This window comes from Microtus oregoni, unplaced genomic scaffold, assembly GCF_018167655.1.
Source record: "Microtus oregoni isolate MIOR12 unplaced genomic scaffold, Mior012 000004F_ref0000308, whole genome shotgun sequence".
NCBI lineage: Eukaryota > Metazoa > Chordata > Mammalia > Rodentia > Cricetidae > Microtus > Microtus oregoni.
In genome coordinates this window covers 34,176,560-34,195,673 of record NW_024543063.1, presented here as the reverse complement: position 1 = coordinate 34,195,673, position 19,114 = coordinate 34,176,560, and the positions used below count along the sequence as shown (strand labels likewise).

Here is a 19,114-nt window from a genome sequence, read left to right as displayed (position 1 = left end):
GTGCTTCCTAGTCTATTCTCATGGGAACATAAGTAAACATTGATGTTTGGAGGAAAATATTAATTGGAAGAAACAATTCCTCATTCAGTAACAAGGCTGATTTTGAGCTAAGTGAGACTTTAATAATGAGGGCTTTCTGAGGACACGTTTTCCTGAAGAGCTCTCAGCACTTCAGAATGCCTTTGCATGGATGCTGATGCTGCTGGCTAGAATGTTGTTAATGTCTTCATTTGCTTCTTCACTCTTGCAGAGTTACTGGAGACTGTAACCTTGATACATAAGCCAGTGTCACTGCAACCCCGCGGGCTGATCAATAAAGGAAACTGGTGCTACATTAATGCCGTATCCTTCCTGGATGCCATCCCCAGGCCTGGCTGCCATGGTGTTCTTCTCTCTGGGTGCATTTGACTTAGTGAAACTTCCTCAGGGCAAGCTGGGCAGAGGCTGGGCCATTACTTGGTGTGCCTACCTCATAGTTGATGATACTCTGAGCCCCACTTCTCCACCCTCTGTAAGAGTATTGATCTGTTGACCTGTGAAGGACAGAATCAGGCCTGCTTTATTCTCATGGCAGTGGTTGTAGATAGTAGGATAGAGTGACCACTCAGAATAGAAGCTTTGCTCTAACTAGTGGTAGTATCTTGCTCTACTAGGTTCTTGAATGTCACCCTGGCCCACAGCAGATCCTTACATGGCCATTACAAGGCAGCTATCTTTTTTATTTGGTTTATGCTTTTTTGAGTGTCCTTGGCTTTTCTTGTTTTTATATGCCTTTAGGAAGTTTGCTGTTGTCTGTTTCATTTCCTTTACACTTCCTTACTGCGACATTTAGACCCTGCAGGCATTGGTGGCTTGCCCTCCGATGTATCACCTGATGAAGTTCATTCCTCTGTATTCAAAAGTGCAAAGGCCTTGCACATCAACGCCCATGATAGATAGCTTGTAAGTAAAGTGTTCACACATATGCCAGTGGTGGTGGTGGGGGCTTTCCCCTGGTGATGGGAACTTGAACGGTTGGCAAAGGAGGTGCTCCCTGAGTTGAGTCCAGCCCTCCACTCTCGATTTCCTACAGATAAGTACTGGGATATTCTCCTGCTCTTTTTTAGTTTATGTGTATAATTATTTACCTGCATGTACAAGTGTACCACATGTGTGCAATGCTCATGGAGGTCAGAAGAAAACTTTGGACCCCTGGAACTGGAGTTACAACCTATTGTAAGCTGCCACGTGGGTGCTGAGAACTGAGCCTGGGTTTCCAGCAAGTGCTCTGGGCTGCCCAGCCACCTCTCCGGCCTCAGGAATTCTCTTTTAAAGGAAGATGTTGTTGGGATTTTATACCGAAGTATAACTGAACTTCGTGCTTCCTTACCCTTCAGATTCAGTAGAAAACCTTGTATTGTTTGCCAACTTAAAATAGCATTTAAAAATGATCCCAAAATGTGTATAGATTTAATGTAAGAACCCACTGGGTACTGTCACGTCACCCGACGTGGACCGCACAACTGCTGGTTGTCATGTGTTGTGCCGAGGCCTGCCTGCTCTTAACATGCTTTGCTTCACTTTCTTTTCTCTACTTAGTGTTCGGCTAATGAACGAGTTCACTAACATGCCAGTGCCTCCCAAACCCCGTCAAGGTGAGTCGTAGCTGTGAGGCCTGTTATGGGAACATGGCGCCAGGGAACCAGAATGTGGTAAATGTGGTCTTGTTGAAAAGAAAATGTCCTTTTAAATCTGGGTGTTCGCCCTGTGCCAGTCTCGGCTTCCTGCCTGGGTGGTAGTCGGAGTTTGGGTGGCTTTGCTTTCTGTCCTAATTCATACTGTGCTTTTAGTTACCAGAATGTCTGTTTCTCTTGTAGCTCTTGGGGATAAAATCGTGAGAGATATTCGTCCAGGAGCCGCCTTTGAACCTACGTACATTTATAGACTCCTGACGGTTATCAAGTCAAGCCTGTCTGAAAAGGTCTGGGGTGCTCGATGGTAGCTGGGCGGGGGCACATGCCTATAGTTCTAGTGAGTAGAGGGCAAGGCAAGAGGACCTTTGGGAATTCAAGCCTAGCCTGAGCTACAGAGCAAGTTGCAAATGAGCCTGAACCACCATTAGTGGCTGTTGCTCCTGTTTGTGTGTGTCGCACGCCCCATGCTGTAGGTGAGGTTATAATGGAGTTGTTTAATGAGTGTGCCAGTTACCCACACTAAATGGCACTAAGCAAGGACTGAGTCTCACTAATTCCACTAACCCTGTGAATTCAAGCTGGTAAATGGGCAGAACCTGGCTTTTGAGTCTTCCCTTATTGCTGCACTGTACTTGGATAGAGTGGAGATTGCTGGTCCTGGAGTGCCCAGCCTTGTATTCATGCTCAGGCTACAGCAGCTATTCCATCAACTTGCTTCTTTCCTCTTGCTTTTTCCTAAGTATTGCATATTGTGTTAGTAAAGACAAGTGAGCAGAGAAGCTGGGAAGCCTCACAGATGGCCCTGAGAGCCGTTGAGAATGGGAGAGTGATGAAGGTATTTGTCTAGAATAGTCAGCTGGTTCTTTCAGTCCTAAGTCTGTAATATTTTGACATTCACACTTCAAATGCTGTTAAAGGAAACTTAGGTAAAATAGTTAAGAAAATGCCATTTAAATGAAGTGATATGGAAGCTACAGTGGTTGAAATAGAGTGAGCTCTAGATACACAGGAGAGACCCCAGCCACACAACTTTAACTTTTTAATGCCTATGTTACAGCTTTTCTTGCTGGCTTGGACTTAAGTTTCCTCCTACTTGGGATTCAGGGTATTATTAGGGATGCCTTGCCAAGGATAGGGATTAGAAACAGCCTAGGCAACAGAAAGACAAGTGTGAGGACAACGTACAGATGTTGTAGATCTTGGAGGAGGCCCAGGGGCCAGTGGAACAGAGATAAAGGGATCCTCAGGGATGGCTCCATGAAGCCGAGCCCTTCTAAGTTTGTGTTCCAAAAGAATGCTTATGAAAAAAGCACTTTGGAAGTTACATCGGAGCTGACTAGAGCTAGCGCTTTAAGACCAACCTCAAGATGGATGATTTCCTAGCAGGAGTTGGGGCAGCTGGTGTTGTGGGCCTAGTACTGCAGCAGACAGATCCAGAGAAAAATCCTCAGCCGCCCCCATTTGTGCCACCCCAATGCCCAGCCACGATGCTGCTCATGGAGTCTTTCAGTTCTGTGTGGTAGCCCACGTGGTTGGTAGAGACTCTGGGGGTGCATCTCAGGAACTGTGTCACAGGCTCAGGAAATCCCAGATGTCGAGGGGAAAATAGCACTTCATAAAAAAACTACTTTGTTTATATAGAGTTTGACACTGTCCCTTATCCATTCTTGGAGTGATGGAAGGCCAGGTTCTCAGTTACCAGCCAAGGGCTTTCTGGGAGTGCAGCCTCATGTCTGCTCTGCCTGCGCGTGCGCGCGTGTTTGTGTGTATGTGTGTGTGTGCACACACACTTTTTGGTGTGTGGCTGGTGGCTGTGCTGTCTTTGACTGGTTTTGGCATGGAATGTCCATAACAGTCAGCTTATTACTTATGACTAGAGTCCTCTCAGCGGTTCCTGTCCAGAGAATGGAGATGGAGATGATGTTGCCAGTCACTGCTGAGTGATATGACTCAGGGCTTATGTTGTGGCCCTCAATGTCTTGTTCATGGGCGGGTTTTTTTTTGTTGTTGTTTTGTTTTTCAAGACAGGATTTTTCTATGTATCTCTGGCTGACCGGAAACTTGCTCTGTAGACGAGGCTAGCCTCGAACTTAGATCCATTTGCCTTTGCCTCTTGAGTGCTGGGATTAAAGATGTGCACCACCAAGCCTGACTATTTTTATTTTTCTAGCATAATATGTGTAGGAATTTAGTTACAAAAGCAAAAAATTATGGACCAAACCTCGCGACAGCTCTTGGAATTTGCATATGCCAATCTGGATTGTTTTGTCGGGTGGTTTGATCCAGGTGATGAGAGTCCTATAGACCTCGCTGCAGTCAATCAGAATTAATGTGGTCATGTCTGACCTCCAGGGCCGACAGGAAGATGCCGAGGAGTACTTAGGCTTCATTCTCAATGGACTTCATGAGGAAATGCTGAGCCTGAAGAAGCTCCTCTCCCCCACTCATGAAAGTAAGTTCTTGTATGTGAGACTGTTTGCCCGACAGCCGCTTGTCAAGGACGGTGCATGTCCTTGTTCTCTCTCACATACCCGTCTGAAGTCGCACGTCCATCAACAGTGACTAGGGTGCATTAATAACTAGTTTGTTTCATTACCTTTAGCCCAGCAGTGAGAAAGTTAGGTTTGGATAACTGGAATTTATCCAGATCCATGCTGTTTTGCTTTAACTTTTACTCCAAAAAGATTGAGGCCTTAGTTACTGATCTCTTGTGTAAAACGTGGGACCAGTACAGTGGTACTAAAGGGTTTGTTTACCTTGGTTTACAGTTCTAGAAGGATCGTGCCCAGCACAGTGGAGAAACACAATGGCAAACTAGACAGCCACATTTCACCCACACACAGGAAGCAGAACACAGAGCTGAGCTGTAGACCCTCAAAGCCTAGCCCCTGTGATGTATTTCCTCCAGCAAGGCTTTACTGTCTTAAGGTTCCAGATCCTTCCAAACAATGTCACCAACCAAGAACTAAGTGTCCAGCCCCATGAGCTTGTAGGGTACATTTTTCATTCACACGATTACTGAAATGCAGAAAAGAAGAACAGGTAGCTGGAGGACCTACAGGCATGGACTCACTTCGCACACGTGCACCCGTCTCCTTATGATGTGAAGTTGGAGGAAATAGTTGAGTTGCTGATTGGTACTAAAAGGTCTCCCTATTTACCTTTGACTGTCTTGGAACTCACTCTTTAGAGTAGGCTGGCCCCAAACTCTGTCTGCCTCTGCCTCCTGCTGGGATCAAAGGCGTGTACCACCACTGCTAGGCTTTTTTTTTTTTTTTAAAAAGAAGTTGACAGACATGCTTTTTTGCTGTTGTTTTGGTTCTTTATATTTGATGTGTGTGTGTATGGAGGGGTGGGTGTGGGTTTGTGCCTGTGCAATTGTGTGTGTACAAAATGGAGGTCAGGATAATTTGCAGGAGTTAGTTAGTCTTTGTCATGTGGTACCAGGAATCAAACTCATGTTGTCAGGCCTAGGGCATGTGGCTTCACCTGATGAGCCCTTTCACCCAGCCCGACAAATCATCACACCAGTGGTTCTCAATCTGAGGATTGTGATCCCTTTGGGGCTTGTCTAAGACCATCAGAAGACACAGATATTTACAGTTTAGAACAGTAGCATAGTTATGAAGTAGCTATGAAAATTATTTTATGGTTGGGGGGGTCTCATAACATGCACTGTACTCAAGGGTTGTAGCACTAGGAAGGTCGAGAACAGTTTCTGCAGAATGTATATTTGCTTGGATTTTTTTGTTGTTGAGAATAGTAGCCTAAGCAGACCCTTTTCTTTTCAGAACTTACTGTTTCCAATGGGCCCAGAAGCCACTTGATAGAGGACGAAGAGCAGGAAGACACCGGCGAAGGGAGTGAGGATGAGTGGGAGCAAGTGGGTCCTAGGAATAAGTCGTCCGTCACCCGGCAGGCTGATTTCGTTCAGACTCCTATCACTGGCATTTTTGGCGGACATATCAGGTTCATGCTTTTCCATGTTGCCCCAGGGGAGGGGCTTTGAGGTGTCTGGAAGCTTCCTGCCATCTGCTTTTGCCTACTTTTTTTCAGTTGCTTTTTCTAAAGCCCTGCCACTAGGGCCGTGTGCTTCAGTGCTCCTGTGGGCTCTCCCATCACTCCCTATTGAGAGTAGAAAGCCAACTAACTTGTTTGTTCTGATGAAAGAAACTCGACTCGTGTGTCTGATTATAGGCATTGAATTGCTATATTTTAACAACTAGGTTGCTTGCATTTAAAGTCTATATTATGATGTTATGAGCACAGATGTAGAGTGGCAGCCACAGAGAACCAGGCAACACACCTGCCACCTTCCTTGGTTTCCCTCCCCTTGTAGACAAGAGCAGCTGTGCTCTTGTCATTCATTGTGCACCCCCCAGGTCGGTGCTTTGTGCTCTCTCCTCTTTGCCTCCGCCTGTTTTCTTGGACCACTTTGTCATAGTGACAGGTCGTTGTGAGTGACTTCCTTTTTTTAGGTCTCCGGTAGTGTGAGCACATACGGCTTTTCTTCTGTTTCCAGCTCAGTTCATTTAGTACATTTTCCAAGTCCATCCATGCCCTGGCAAATATCATAGGAAATATCCTTTTCCAAGGCTGAGTAATATTCCTTTGAGTACACCCACCATGGTGATTTCATCCATTTGCTTTTGGGTGGCCACATAGATTGTTTATCTAGGAACTAATTATGAATGGACTGGACGAATACACATACCAGAACTTCATGAGCTAGAAAGTGAAGTGAATGGAGACATTGGCATGCTGGAGGACATGACCCCTGGTCTGCCCCAGTCCTTCAGTCAGCTTTCTGTTTCTTCACCTCATCCCCCAAAAGACATAACTTTCAAGGATGTCTTAGTGGGCTTCAGTTTGTGGCATCTCCTGGGTGCTGTATTTAAAAGACAGCTCTCTTCTTAGGCCAGCTCTGTCTGCTCGGCAGCAGAATGCCCAACTTTAAGCAGAAAGTTTGCCATCCATGCCTCAGAAGCCGCCTTCTCTGTGGCCCCCATGAGGAGGGCTAAGGAATCAGTTGAGCTGCTCCTTGACATTGCACAGGCCCCCTTCTACTCCAGGGTTCTGGAATCTTTGTGGAACTGTGCTGTCAGGTGTGGTCTGGGAAGTATCATACCCTGCCCATTGTCACTGTAGACACATCCTGCCCCTGAGATGAGCCGTGGTAGCAGGGGCAACAAAAGATGACTGTTTCCTTTGCTACGGCCTGGAGTTAGGACTATTGAACATGCTTTGGGGGGGGGGGGGTCAATGAGGGGATAGTGAGAATATAGGCAGCCAGAGTGCTTCCTCTGCACTAAGGGCAATAGGAGTTTTAGTGCCACAGCCAGCATGACAGATCTTAGATGTGCCTTAGAGTGACAGTGGGGGAAACCAGGTTCCCCTTGAAGAGATTGCTATATTGTTATTAAGTATTATTTTAGTCAAGTTCTGGTCTTGAACTCACATGTAGGTGTAGCCATGGCCAAGGATGACTTGAGTTTCTGATCCTCACTCTCCTACCTTCCAAGTGCTGGATTACAGGGATGTGCAGTCTAACCTGGCCTGTGAGGTGCTGAGGATAGAACCCAGGACATCATGTACACCAGCAAGCACTCTCCATTCCTTGCTACAGACCTAGGCCTAGACAAGGAACTATTCTGTTTTGTTTTGTGTTTTGTTTGTTTAAGACTGCGCCTATGTAGTTGCCCATGTTGGTCTCGGGTTACTCATTCTTGTGGGTTGTCAGTTTCTTTAACTCAGATCCGCCTGCCTCGGCCTCCCAAGTGCTTATAGGCGTGCACACCACTGCCCAGCTTTACTTTCATTAATGTTTTTCAGCTTCCTATGGGATCACAAGGAGCACCAGTCATGGCTTTCACACCCGGGAGGAAGGTTGGAATATTAGACCCTGACAGAAAAGCTTCCCGCTGGTTCTCAGGGTTCCTGGCCCATGCAGTCCAAGCTTCCTCCCACCAGCTTTACTCTGCTCATAAGCTAGACACCAGGCTGCGCAAACAAGAGGCTTTGTTATCTTAGAATATTTCCTGGATGAGGTTGAATGAGATGAGATGAGCTTACAGTTACTACTCTAAAGACCTTAACAAAAGAAAAAAAGAGAAAAATAAAAAAACCTAAGAAAACATGGTTGAATTGGCATCCTACCCACAAGCCTGGTTGCCTCTCTTCCCTGGATTGCTAACATGTTTTTTATTATCCTGAGCTTGCTTCCCTTCCTCCTCATGTTGTTTTTATAGAACAAAAGCAGTATTAAAAGTCCTGTTTTCCTGGGAATTTCCTTCATTTCATTAGTACAGGCTGTGGCGCTTTGTTGAAGCCCTTTGAGGGTCACTTTTGTTAACTGGTGCCGCATTGTATTCAGGTTTGCAAGGTAAGAGTTTGGAAGTTGAAAATATCTGAGCAAGTGGGAACATGTACTGATCAGTTGCTAATAACAGGAGGTAGTCCTTAGAGCTATTTTTTTTTTTTTAATGAAATTCTGGGTCTTTTTTGCTTCCCTATTTTCTCTGGTCTTCTGGGAGTGATATTGAATAAACTTATTTGAATGTTTATTCCTTCTCTGTTGGTTAATCTTAAAAAGTGACAAAGAGTGGCCTCTTAACATCCTTTTTGTTTTCAATTGCCATCCTAGGTCTGTGGTTTACCAGCAGAGTTCCAAAGAATCTGCCACTCTGCAGCCGTTTTTCACATTGCAGTTGGATATCCAGTCCGACAAGATACGCACAGTCCAGGATGCCTTGGAAAGCTTGGTGGCAAGAGAGTCTGTCCAAGGTTACACCACCAAAACCAAGCAGGAGGTATGCTCAGGCTGGTCAGGAACCTGTGCGAAGGCCCTCTAGATGCATGAAGAGGACAGAAGTAGGAAGGCTCTTACAGCAGTTAGTTAGCTTTCCTGAGTAGTTCCAGAATTTTGGGATGGAATATTGGAGACAGATGGTCTTTTTCACTCTTGTGACCTGAGGAAAGGTCTCCTTTCTGCCCTACTTTGCTTTTCACTTTCTGGCAGTCCTAGTCCTGGTATCCTGAAGTCAGCCTACCTCCAACAGAGGCTGAGTCAAGATATAGAGCAGTTCTGGACACATGTATGTTACATTTTAGCACAGATCACTCAGGACACCCACAGTCAAGACAACACGCTGTTTGGATGCATGCTGCTCTTTGATGTAACTAGACAAAGATAAATCCTTGAGTCTGTCTGTCCTCATAGTGATGAGCTGGGCTTGTACCTTCATCAGGAGAGGCTGTTACCTGGCTCTGTGTGCCTGTTCTTTTGGTTTGTAGTGGAGGCCACCTTCTCTTCATTATCAGGTGCAGCCTGTGAGTGAGTGTCTGTGCTGGGACCTCTACTTTTGTGTTATGGTTGTTGCCTTGGTATTTGGGGTGGCTTTGGGCCACCAACCAGCTCCCAAATAAAAACACAAGACTTATTTTAATTACGAATGCTTGACTTTAGCTTAGGCTTCTCACACTAGCTCGTCTAATTTAACCTGTTTCTATTCTATTTGTTTATGATTTGCCTTGGGACTCTTTATCTTTCATTCTTTATGTTCTGCCTTCCCACTTATTCCATGGCTGACTGGCCCCTGGCATCTTTCTGGTGGCCACTTTCCCCCAAGCCCCCCAAATTGCTCTGGGTAATTGGAGAACTTTTGGCAGGGAGTGGAAGGAGGGGAAACTATGGTTTGGATGTGTTGTATGAGAGAAGAATAAGGTTTGTTTGTTTGTTTGTTTGTTTGTTTTTTAAGAAAATTTTTTGTCTCAGTTTAATAAAACCCTAGAACTGAGAGTTTTAGTAACCATGTTTTGTTTTAAGTTTTTGTTTTGTTTGTTTATTTAGACAGTTTCTTAGTGTTGCCCTGGCTGTTCTGGAACTCACTGTAGACCAGGTTAGCCTTGAACTCAGAGATCCACCTGCCTCTGCCTCCTGAATGCTGGGATTAAAGGCGGTGCCCCCACCATCTGGCTGATGGGCCAGAAGTTAAAAGGTTGAAACTATGACATCAAGTACCTCGAATGAGTCTAGAATTTATGATCTGGAGATTAAACTGTTGGTTGGTGCCCCTCTCAGCTTCCCACCCCTTTGTTAGCTCACAGGTTTCTGTGAGGTGTTTGTTAGGTTTCTTACCCAAGGAGATATAAATAGATGATCTGGGAGGCCCAGGTCCTACCTCTAGTGGACTGCTCACCTCAATGTCTTACTGTCTATTACATTGTTACTTAATATTCTCTTTGTCTTCAAATAAATAGTGGAGCTTCAAGGAAAGGAATGACCAACTAAGGTGCATTTAATGGAGAAAAACAATAAACCCCAGCACCAGGCATAGGCCGGGAACAGTACTGGTTGGGCAGAATAGTGCAGCATCCATCAGGACACAGTGTTTGATCCGCAGTGCATGTCTTCAGGATTACTCAGTGTTTGTCTGAAGAAAGATACTAGATAGGTTTATGAATGAGAGTGGAAAAGACAGGCTAGTGCCTGCCAGTTCCCTCTTCTCAGTGCTTGTGTTCTCAGCTTACTGTCTTCACTTGGAGGCTGCAGATGGGCTTCAAGAGTAAGGGCTCCTTTGCAGGTGTATCTGTGGGGATGCAGATGTGGCTAGGGCTGAGAAGAGCTGTGGAGCCCTACAGAGGGAGCTGCTGCAGCCAGGCAGGCCTCTGAGCCTAGGCACATTGTGTCACAGGTTGAAGTCAGCCGGAGAGTGACTCTGGAGAAGCTCCCTCCTGTCCTCGTGTTGCACCTGAAGCGCTTTGTCTATGAGAAGACGGGTGGGTGTCAGAAGCTGGTCAAGAACATTGACTACCCGGTGGACTTGGAGATCAGCAAAGGTAATGCCCAGCCCTGCGCTCCTGCAGCGCCCCCTGCAGGCCCAGGACTCCTCACTCAGTGAATGTGACACCAACTCAAAGTTCTTTAAATTTATTGACATTTGTGGATATTTATACTAAAATTCTCATTAGAGTAGTTTCCTTATTTTATAATATGATTTATGGGTATTTTGCATACATGTATGATTGTACCAAGCACATGCTTGGTGCTGGTGGAGGCCAGAAGATCCCCTGAGTTTGGAGTTATCTGCTGCCATGTTGTTGTTGGGACTCAGACTCTGATCCTATGAAAGAACAGCCAATAACCATAACCATTGAGCCCTCTCTCCACCCCCACCCCCACCCTTTTTCTTCCTTTTTTTGGTTATTCGAGACAGGGTTTCACTGTAGCGTTGGGGCCTGTCCTAGAACTAGCTCTTGTAGACCAGGCTGGAATCGAACTCACAGAGATCTGCCTCCTCTGTCTCCCAAGTGCTGGGATTAAAGGCGTGCGCCACCACTGCCCTGCTCTTTTCCTTTTTTTATGCACAGGGTCTCACTGGGTAGTGCTAGCTGATCTAGAGATCACTATATAGGCCAGGCTGGCCATGAACTCTGACAGAGATCTCTGTCTGCCTCTGCTTCCTGAGTGCTGGGATTAAAGCTGTGCCCACACCTGGCTTTGAGTCGCGTTGTCAAAGATAGAAACAAAACTGAAAGGAAACATTTTAACTAGATGAGAGAAGTAGAAGAACAGCTCTGATGAGCAGCAGGTGTTGGCAGTGTACGCCCTCTGGTCCCAGACGGTGACTTGTGGCCTGTGCAGTGATGTGTTGGCCATTGCTTTCCGTAGGCCTCTGCAGCTCAGTGACAACACTGTATTGTAGATTTTAAATTTTATGTATTTAAGGGTTTTATCTGTGTGTATTTGCACCACACAACTACCCGTCTCCACCAGCTCTGACAGCATGTCTTAAAGAGCCCCCGGGAAAGAAAGGTACCTTACTATAAATGCAGGTTGAAGGTTTTGTGTGTGTGGGTAAGAATGCATGCCAGAGCACACATGCCGGTCAGTGGACAGACAAATCTCACCTTTTATTTGGGATCTTGTAGTTGAATTCAGGTCACTTGGCTTGTATAGCAAGAACCTTTACCTGCTGAGCCAGCCATCTTACTGCTTCCCCTCATTTTTTTTTTTCACTATATTTAAAATAATTTGTTTCCCCTGCACACACACTGTCATTCATGTGGAAGTCAGACAGCCCTTGTCAGTTCTCTCCATTCACCGTGTGGATTCTAGAAGTCCGGGCTCTAGGGGGCAGGCACTGTACACTCTGAGCTGCTCTGCCCCCACAGAACTTCCCCGAAACGTTACAGTTGTGACAAACATCTTAGTGCCAGAGCCTGACTAGGAATGCAGCAAACCCAGGCAGTTCACAGAACACATGGGTCTGGGGAGCAGAAGGACAGTGGTGTCACCCCTCCCCAGCCCCCATCTCTGAGAGATCCTCATGAGTAGAGTCCTTTGTCCCTAGGACTGCATGCTTGGGTTCTTGTTTCCTGGTCCAGCAGCTGGGTATGCAGTTATCTCCTCTGCCCCTTGACTGTCATGACACCTTCAGGTCCAGTCCTGACACAGTTCTGGTGCAGGATCTGCCCATCCCTGCTCTGACCTCTAAGTGGGGTGGCTCATGTTAGGCGAGGCTGTCACCCGTCAGTGCTGCTGTTCTGTGGAGACTTTGAAGTGTTGCTGTTTTATTTTCCAGAACTACTTTCTCCGGGAGTCAAAAATAAGAATTTTAAATGCCACAGAACCTATAGGCTGTTCGCAGGTGAGTGTGTTTGCCCACGGCTCCCTCACAGACATAGCACAAGCGGGTCTGTGTGGGACCTCGGCAGAACCCTGCTGGAGTACAGTGTCCCAGAGAGTGGGTATTGGGAGAGCTTGAATGTCTAGAAAGCAATTGGGTTTGATATGGGACGGTTCTCACAATTATGAGTGTCCTGCTGAGTCAGTGGTCTGTTGGCCCTAGTGGAGACGCCTCCCTTTGGAGGGATTAGGTGGGGATCTGTGGCAATGGGGTTGAGGACCTTTTCTCATGGTTGCCTTCTGGACATCGTCTTCCAGTGGTCTACCATCACGGTAACAGTGCCACGGGCGGCCACTACACTACAGACGTCTTCCAGATTGGGCTTAATGGATGGCTGCGAATCGATGACCAAACGGTCAAGGTTATTAACCAGTACCAGGTGGTGAAGCCAACTGCTGACCGCACAGCCTACCTCCTGTATTACCGCCGTGTGGACCTGCTGTAGCCGTGTCCGTGTGCCTGCGTGTGTGCCTGACGCTGCTTCCTACAACTCCCAGCTCACTCACTTCCCACCTCTCTAGTGGCTCCTTGGAGAGACTCTCCCTCTGCAACAGTGGGCTTGAATGAGAGAAGATGTCGGGGTCTGCACAGCGCAGCTCATGATGACTAACTTGAGAGACTGTCGCTTGAGTGAGGAATGCACACGACTTTTGTGGCGCTTCTGAAGACCTGCTGGCTCCTGAGCGAGGAGGTGGCTCGCACTGTGTCCCAGTCTGATTGCATAGTGAAATGAGTCCCACACCAGCAGCTCTTGTACATTTGTGAAAATGAATTTTATCTTTCCTTAAAAAATAATTTTTTTAATTCATCACACTTTCCTCCCTTACCCTTTAGTTTTTGATAAACGATAAAAATGAGCCAGTTATCAGAGATGAGAGAGTTCTTACTTCAAGAGGAAATAAAATACACAAAACATGTCACTGGTTCCTTGAAGGAAACATTTTAACAATTGTGAGATGAAACTGCTGACTATACACTGCAGGTCAGACATTTGGAGTGCAGATGTCAGGCTACAGAGGTGGGTGATTGTAACTTTATTACCATGAAAAAATTTTAAATCACATTCATGATCTGTGTACACATGATGAAAAGTGGGCAAAATAATGAAGATTGACATTTCCCAATGTCTACTGTGTAACCTCCTGTCCGCGCCTCTCTGATGCCGTGTCCCTAATTGTACACAGTGTAGTGGTTCGTAGGCGTATAAAGTTGTCACCCGTCAATAAAGATCACAGAGTTGGTTTAAAACTGCGTGTGTTTCTTCGTATGGAAACACCTTTTCCGTAAGAGGCCTCTCTCCCGTCCTGTAAGCCTTCTTTCTGGTCAGCCTCTGAACTCAGCTAGGATTCCGGCTGCGTCAATTAGCATGAGAGGGCCTGGCTTTGACTTTGCTCCCTCTGATCCTGTGACTTAGGTCAAGGCCTAGTCTTACTTTGTCTCTGATGCTCCCCTCCGCTTCTGACAGATGAAGAGGCTGCGAGCGCTGGGCTCTACAAAGCAGGGCTTGCAATGAATGAAAGCCTTTTCTCCCAGGCTCCACTGTGATACAACAATGTTTCTGTCAGTCACTAATGGTGCCCAAGTCCTACTTAGCATCCCTTCAGGATGTGGAACTGTGGTTCCTATGCATTCTAGAAACCAGTAAGCATCCCTCCGGATGCCAGCACTTATTCTCCGGGTGCTGTTGCTGGAACGGTTGTGTCCTCTGCTGTATTTGTGACAAGTGTGGCCAGAGCAGGAGGCCCACGGATGCAGTCATGCTTCGAAATGAAATGTATAAGCGTCCTGTGTGTGTACCAGAGCCATTTTCCCTTCCAGTGTCTGTGTTGTCCTATACGAGATAGTTGTGTGTGTTCCCTTTAGCCCAAAAGGTTAGAAAAGACTGAAGTGTTGGGTTGCCATCTGAAGACCTTTGTGCAGTGAACAGAGATGAAGTCCAGTGGAGTACTTGGCATTTTGTCAGCTAGGGACATGTGGTGATCTGCCTTCTCGGGCAGGAGGCTGTCTCTTATATGGTGTGCTCCCTTTTATGCGGCCAATGTTGTTGGTCGCTACCCTGGCCATGGAGGACAGTGAGCTTAATTGAGCCCATTCCTGACTGGGCTGCTGTACCAGATACCATACAGTGTGCTAAGACAACAGGCGGAGGCTGAGGTGGTGGGGCAGATCCTGTGTGTAACCTGGCTTCAGTCATCCTCCCAAGGCAGTGTGAGCTCTGCTTTCTCTTAGAAGGCCATGCGTTCCTTCTGGATTCTCCCTCCTTGACCCCATCTAACCCTAATGGCTCCCTGGGAGCCCTAACAACTTGGTCCCTGGTTTAAGGTTCTGACATCTTAGCATTGGAGAGAGGTGAACATAGCCTGTGGACCCAGCACTACTCAACTCAGGATTCTTTTAAAACTTTTTCGTGCATATTAATTAATATATTGCCTGTGTGCATATATGTGTACCACATCCATACCTGGTACTAGGTGTACTTCAGAAGACTGAATCAGATTCTCTGGGACTGGCAGTACAGATAGTTGTGGCTGCCGTGTAGATGCTGGGAATTGAACCCAGGCCTTCCGCAAGAACAACAAGCTGTCTCTCTAGCCTCAAGACTGGGGTTTTGATTTCATCTCAATTTTGTGTGGTCTAAGCTGCACCAGTACACTGCCGGTTGCAGGTGCATTCTGTCCTTGGGTAGAGCACAAGGCTTTGGAATCTAATCCTGTCCTGTTAGGGGTTAACTTTCTGCTGGGTTTCCCTGGCTTTAGGTCATTCATACTCAGAACTAACTTCCTGCAGACTTCACTGTCAGGGCGTTTGAAGTAGACGTTTTCCTAACCAAATTTCAGTCTGTCAATGTCTTTACGTCCAGGTGAATGCTGAGGTGACATCGGTCATGACTCTGGGACTGACATTCAAGATTGGAAACTGGACACTTGGAAGCCTCAAAGCCCTTCAGGAGTCAGACCGGATGGTAGAGGCTTAGGATGCTCCCTGGAATCCTAGATCAGGGTCTCTGTAAATCCTACAAAAATGTTTCCAGACATAGCCAGCTATCCCCAGGGCTTCTTTCCCCCAGTTTAGCGCAGGTGGGTTTGGATTGGAGCTTCCATCACCAGTGTTCACGGTCTGGACACCTTCATTCCTTTTTGCTACTGAGGAATGTCCCCACACTACCATGTTTCCTGTGCGTGGATGGACTTGCTACCAGCGAGGGTTACTCTGGATGTTCTTGAGTTGTGTGTGGTGCACACAACAGTTCTTTTCAGGCATTCTCGGGCTTCAGCAGGAGTCACTGCCACTTTGTTACCTCTTCCAGCCTATGTCTGCAATCTGCAATGGGGAGTTCTGTTCAGGAGCTGAAGCCTCTTGCAGGGTAAGGCAAACCACACACAGTCAGTTTGACTGTCAGGTCCTCCAGTTTCTGGATACAGAAAGGTCCCAAGTTTACCAGTTTGGTGGCAATATCTCTTGGTTATGAACTGTGTTGCTGTCCTCTCTTCCTGGCTGCCACTCACTGTCACCTAGCCCTCTGGGGGCTGGGCTGAGCAGCTGAGCCTGCACAGCAGAGAGGTAGGCATCATAATCGGCAATGGGAGATTTCAGTCACTGTTGCTTGCCTAGCTTAATGTCCCCCACTGCTCGCCCTGATTTGCCTCTGGTGAACTCCTACCACTTCTGCAAGAAGAGCAGAGACCTCAGGTTTGTTTGTGGGGAAGGTTTCTTTGGGCAGAGGTGCTGTTGGCATGTGGGTGCTGGTTCCTGCTGGGCCTCTCTGGCTTCTGCCACCCAGCCCCTCTCTCTGTGCCCTGTAAGTTTTATCGGGAGGACCAATAGGTGACAGACCAGAGACTTAGTTTTCCTTTTAGCTTCATGCCTGGCACTTCCAGAGCCAGTTCTCAGGGTGCAGGGGAGGAATGTGTATTGCAGAACATTAGTTTGACTATGTAAAGATGTGTTGGATTTTCCTAACTGTGTAGAGATGTGTTGCTTCTTTACCTTGCCTTCCTAAGGCACCTAATTGGACTAACAAAGCTAAATGACCAGTAGTGAGGGAACAGGTATAGGCAGGACGTCCAGGTAGGGAGAGTAAGTGGGATGAGGAATTTAGACTGGGGTTGGTGGGGAAGGGAGAAAGAAAGAGCCAAGGACCCTCCAGGGGCCAGTCTGTCAGACACCGAGGAAGCAGGAAAGCAGGGCACACAGAATGAAAGAAAAGTAAACGTCCCAAGGCAAAACATAGATGAGTAGAAACAGGTAAAATTAAGTTAAAAGAGCTAGTAGGAGAAGCTTAAGCTAAGGCTGAGTGAGCATTCATAATTACTAATAAGTCTCCATGTTTTCTATTTGGGAATTGATTGGTGGCCCAAAGAAAAATCCAGCTACAAAAGTGAAGGGCCGTTGTGAGTTAAGCCAGGAAGTCTGTGTCTCTGTGTCTACGTTACGCGTTTTCCACAGTGGGCACTTCTCATTGTTTGTGTTTTGAGACAGGGTTGCAAGTAACCCAGGCTGGCCAACTTGGATAAAGCTAAAGTGACTTTGGCTTCCTCTGCTTTCCAAGTTCTGGGCATGTACCACTACATCCAGCCATTTTTCAGTTTTCGTCTACACAGCTTGCCTTCCTGGGGTAGCTGGTGGACCCTCCTGCTCTCCAAGGCCTGAGGTTTCACTGTGCCACAAACCCAGGAGACTTAGCTGGGGGGAGCACGCTGTCCAAGTCTGTACCCTCTGGAAAGGAAAGCACTAAGTTCAGGTTCTAAAGCTAGCATGGCAGTCCTGTGCCCATAAGATGCAAGGACCTAATTCCACGTGTAAAGCACAGGGCACTGAGACTTCTTGGGCGCCGGGTGCCATTCCATTCGGGTGACCTAAGCACAAACAGATCCTAGCCCTGAGGATTAAGTTCCCCCTTAAATACTTGTGGGTTTTGAACTTGAGGGGGAAGTTTGCCTGGGAATGCTGTCTTGGGATTCCATCAAACACTTGGAAAAGAATCTGAAAACATTTCTAAACCCTTTATGGTTTCAGCCTAAATCCTAGTTGGTTTTTTAATAACCATAGCTATTGGGGCTTCATCATGCTATTATTATTATTATTATGACTGACTGAGGAGATGACTTTCCTGAGAGTTCAAGGTGGTATGAGTTGACCTGGGGAGGCTGCAGCACACACACTCGGGCTTTCAGAAATAGCTGCCCCAAATCTGATGTTAGAGTCAGGTGGCAGCTCATTTTCAAATGTGTGCATTTATTCATCACAGATGGACCAAATCCCTTTCTGCACCATGCTTGTAGCTGCCAGGAAACTCAGGTGAGAATTCTGACCACACCCTTCCCCCCCCCCCCCCCCCGTTTCCCCCTCCCCTTCCCCTTCCTCTTCCTTCTCTTTTCTCCCAGCATTGAGGATTGAACCCGAGGCAAGAGGTCTATCACCGAGCTTTCTTACTAGACCTTTGTCTAAAGGAAAAATATAAACACAGTCTCACCCCAGAGCCCATGGTGACCTTGATGAACTTGACCCTCCTGCCTCAGCCTCCCAAACAGCTGGGATGATGACCTGAGCCACCAGGTCCCACCACTATTTTGAAAAGCTCACAGGGGTGAGAGGATGCCCAGGGACCTAGGACTGTAGGAATGTCACCTTGGATTTCTTTTTTTTTTTTTTAATATTTATTTATTATGTATACAATATTCTTTCTACGTGTATGTCTACAGGCCAGAAGAGGGCACCAGACCTCATTACAGATGGTTGTGAGCCACCATGTGGTTGCTGGGAATTGAACTCAGGACATTTGGAAGAGCAGGCAATGCTCTTAACCACTGAGCCATCTCTCCAACCCCAAGGTTTCATTTTTATTTATTTATTTTTTTTCTTTTTGGTTTTCGAGACAGGGTTTCTCTGTGGTTTTGAAGCCTGTCCTGGAACTAGCTCTTGTAGACCAGGCTGGTCTCGAACTCACAGAGATCTGCCTGCCTCTGCCACCCTCACCTTGAATTTCAATCTCCCTGCAGAAAGACCTGTCGAGCTCTGCTCGTAGCATTCCGGGGCTTCTGTGGCACACAGCTGCAAGCTCTCCTCCAAGGCCTCGGAGCCACCTGGTCAGGCCCATCACAGCATCGACCCCCACCTCCTGGTACCAATTTTTGTCTTAGTTACTTATCTGGTTGTTGCGACCAAGCTGAGAAAAGCAGTTTAAGGAAAAAGGGTTCCTTTTGGCACACAGTTTGAGGACGCAGCTCATCCTGCGAGGGAAGGCATGGTGGCAGCAACCTGAGGCAGCTGGTCACGTGGCATCCTCAGGAAGCAGGGAGGTGAATGCAGGTGCTCAGCTCATTGTCTGCTTTTTAGGTAGTCTGGCACCCTAGGCATAGTGCCACCCACATTCACGGTGCATCACCCCTCCTCAGGTAACCCAGGCCAGGCACTCCCACAGACACGCAAGAGGAGTTTCCATGGTGATTCCGCATCCCATCACAGTGCTCATGTTGCGGACAACTCTTGTCAGTGGCTCTTTTATTTTTGTACTGTGTGTGTGGATGTTTTGCCTGCATGTGTGTCTGCTCCAGGTGTGTGCCTGGTGCCCTCGGAGGTCAGGGGAGGGTGTCATCAGATCCTGTGGAACTGGAGTTATGGTTGTGAGCTGCCATGTAGGTGCTAGGAACGGAACCAGGGCCCTCTGAAAGAGCAGCCATTGCTCTAACTACTGAACCACATCTCGGTGGATTCTGGGATCATCATCCCTTGAATTTTAGTCTGTAGAGGCTA

The 19,114-nt window shown here is 47.1% G+C and overlaps 1 protein-coding gene across 2 annotated transcripts in view; it reads left to right on the top strand.

The window, feature by feature from the left end:
• The window catches only part of Usp10 (ubiquitin specific peptidase 10), a 50,303-nt gene extending 36,700 nt beyond the window's left edge, over positions 1–13,603 (top strand). For both annotated transcript variants that reach the window (XM_041650572.1, XM_041650571.1), the window contains exons 5-14: positions 251–342; positions 833–942; positions 1,579–1,634; positions 1,857–1,960; positions 4,026–4,125; positions 5,465–5,642; positions 8,317–8,482; positions 10,367–10,511; positions 12,257–12,322; positions 12,619–13,603. In XM_041650572.1, the coding sequence (XP_041506506.1) occupies positions 251–342; positions 833–942; positions 1,579–1,634; positions 1,857–1,960; positions 4,026–4,125; positions 5,465–5,642; positions 8,317–8,482; positions 10,367–10,511; positions 12,257–12,322; positions 12,619–12,806 (1,205 nt within the window). In that variant the 3' untranslated portion in view covers positions 12,807–13,603. The remainder of the gene's footprint in view (positions 1–250; positions 343–832; positions 943–1,578; positions 1,635–1,856; positions 1,961–4,025; positions 4,126–5,464; positions 5,643–8,316; positions 8,483–10,366; positions 10,512–12,256; positions 12,323–12,618) is intronic.
• The last annotated feature ends 5,511 nt before the right edge of the window (positions 13,604–19,114 follow it).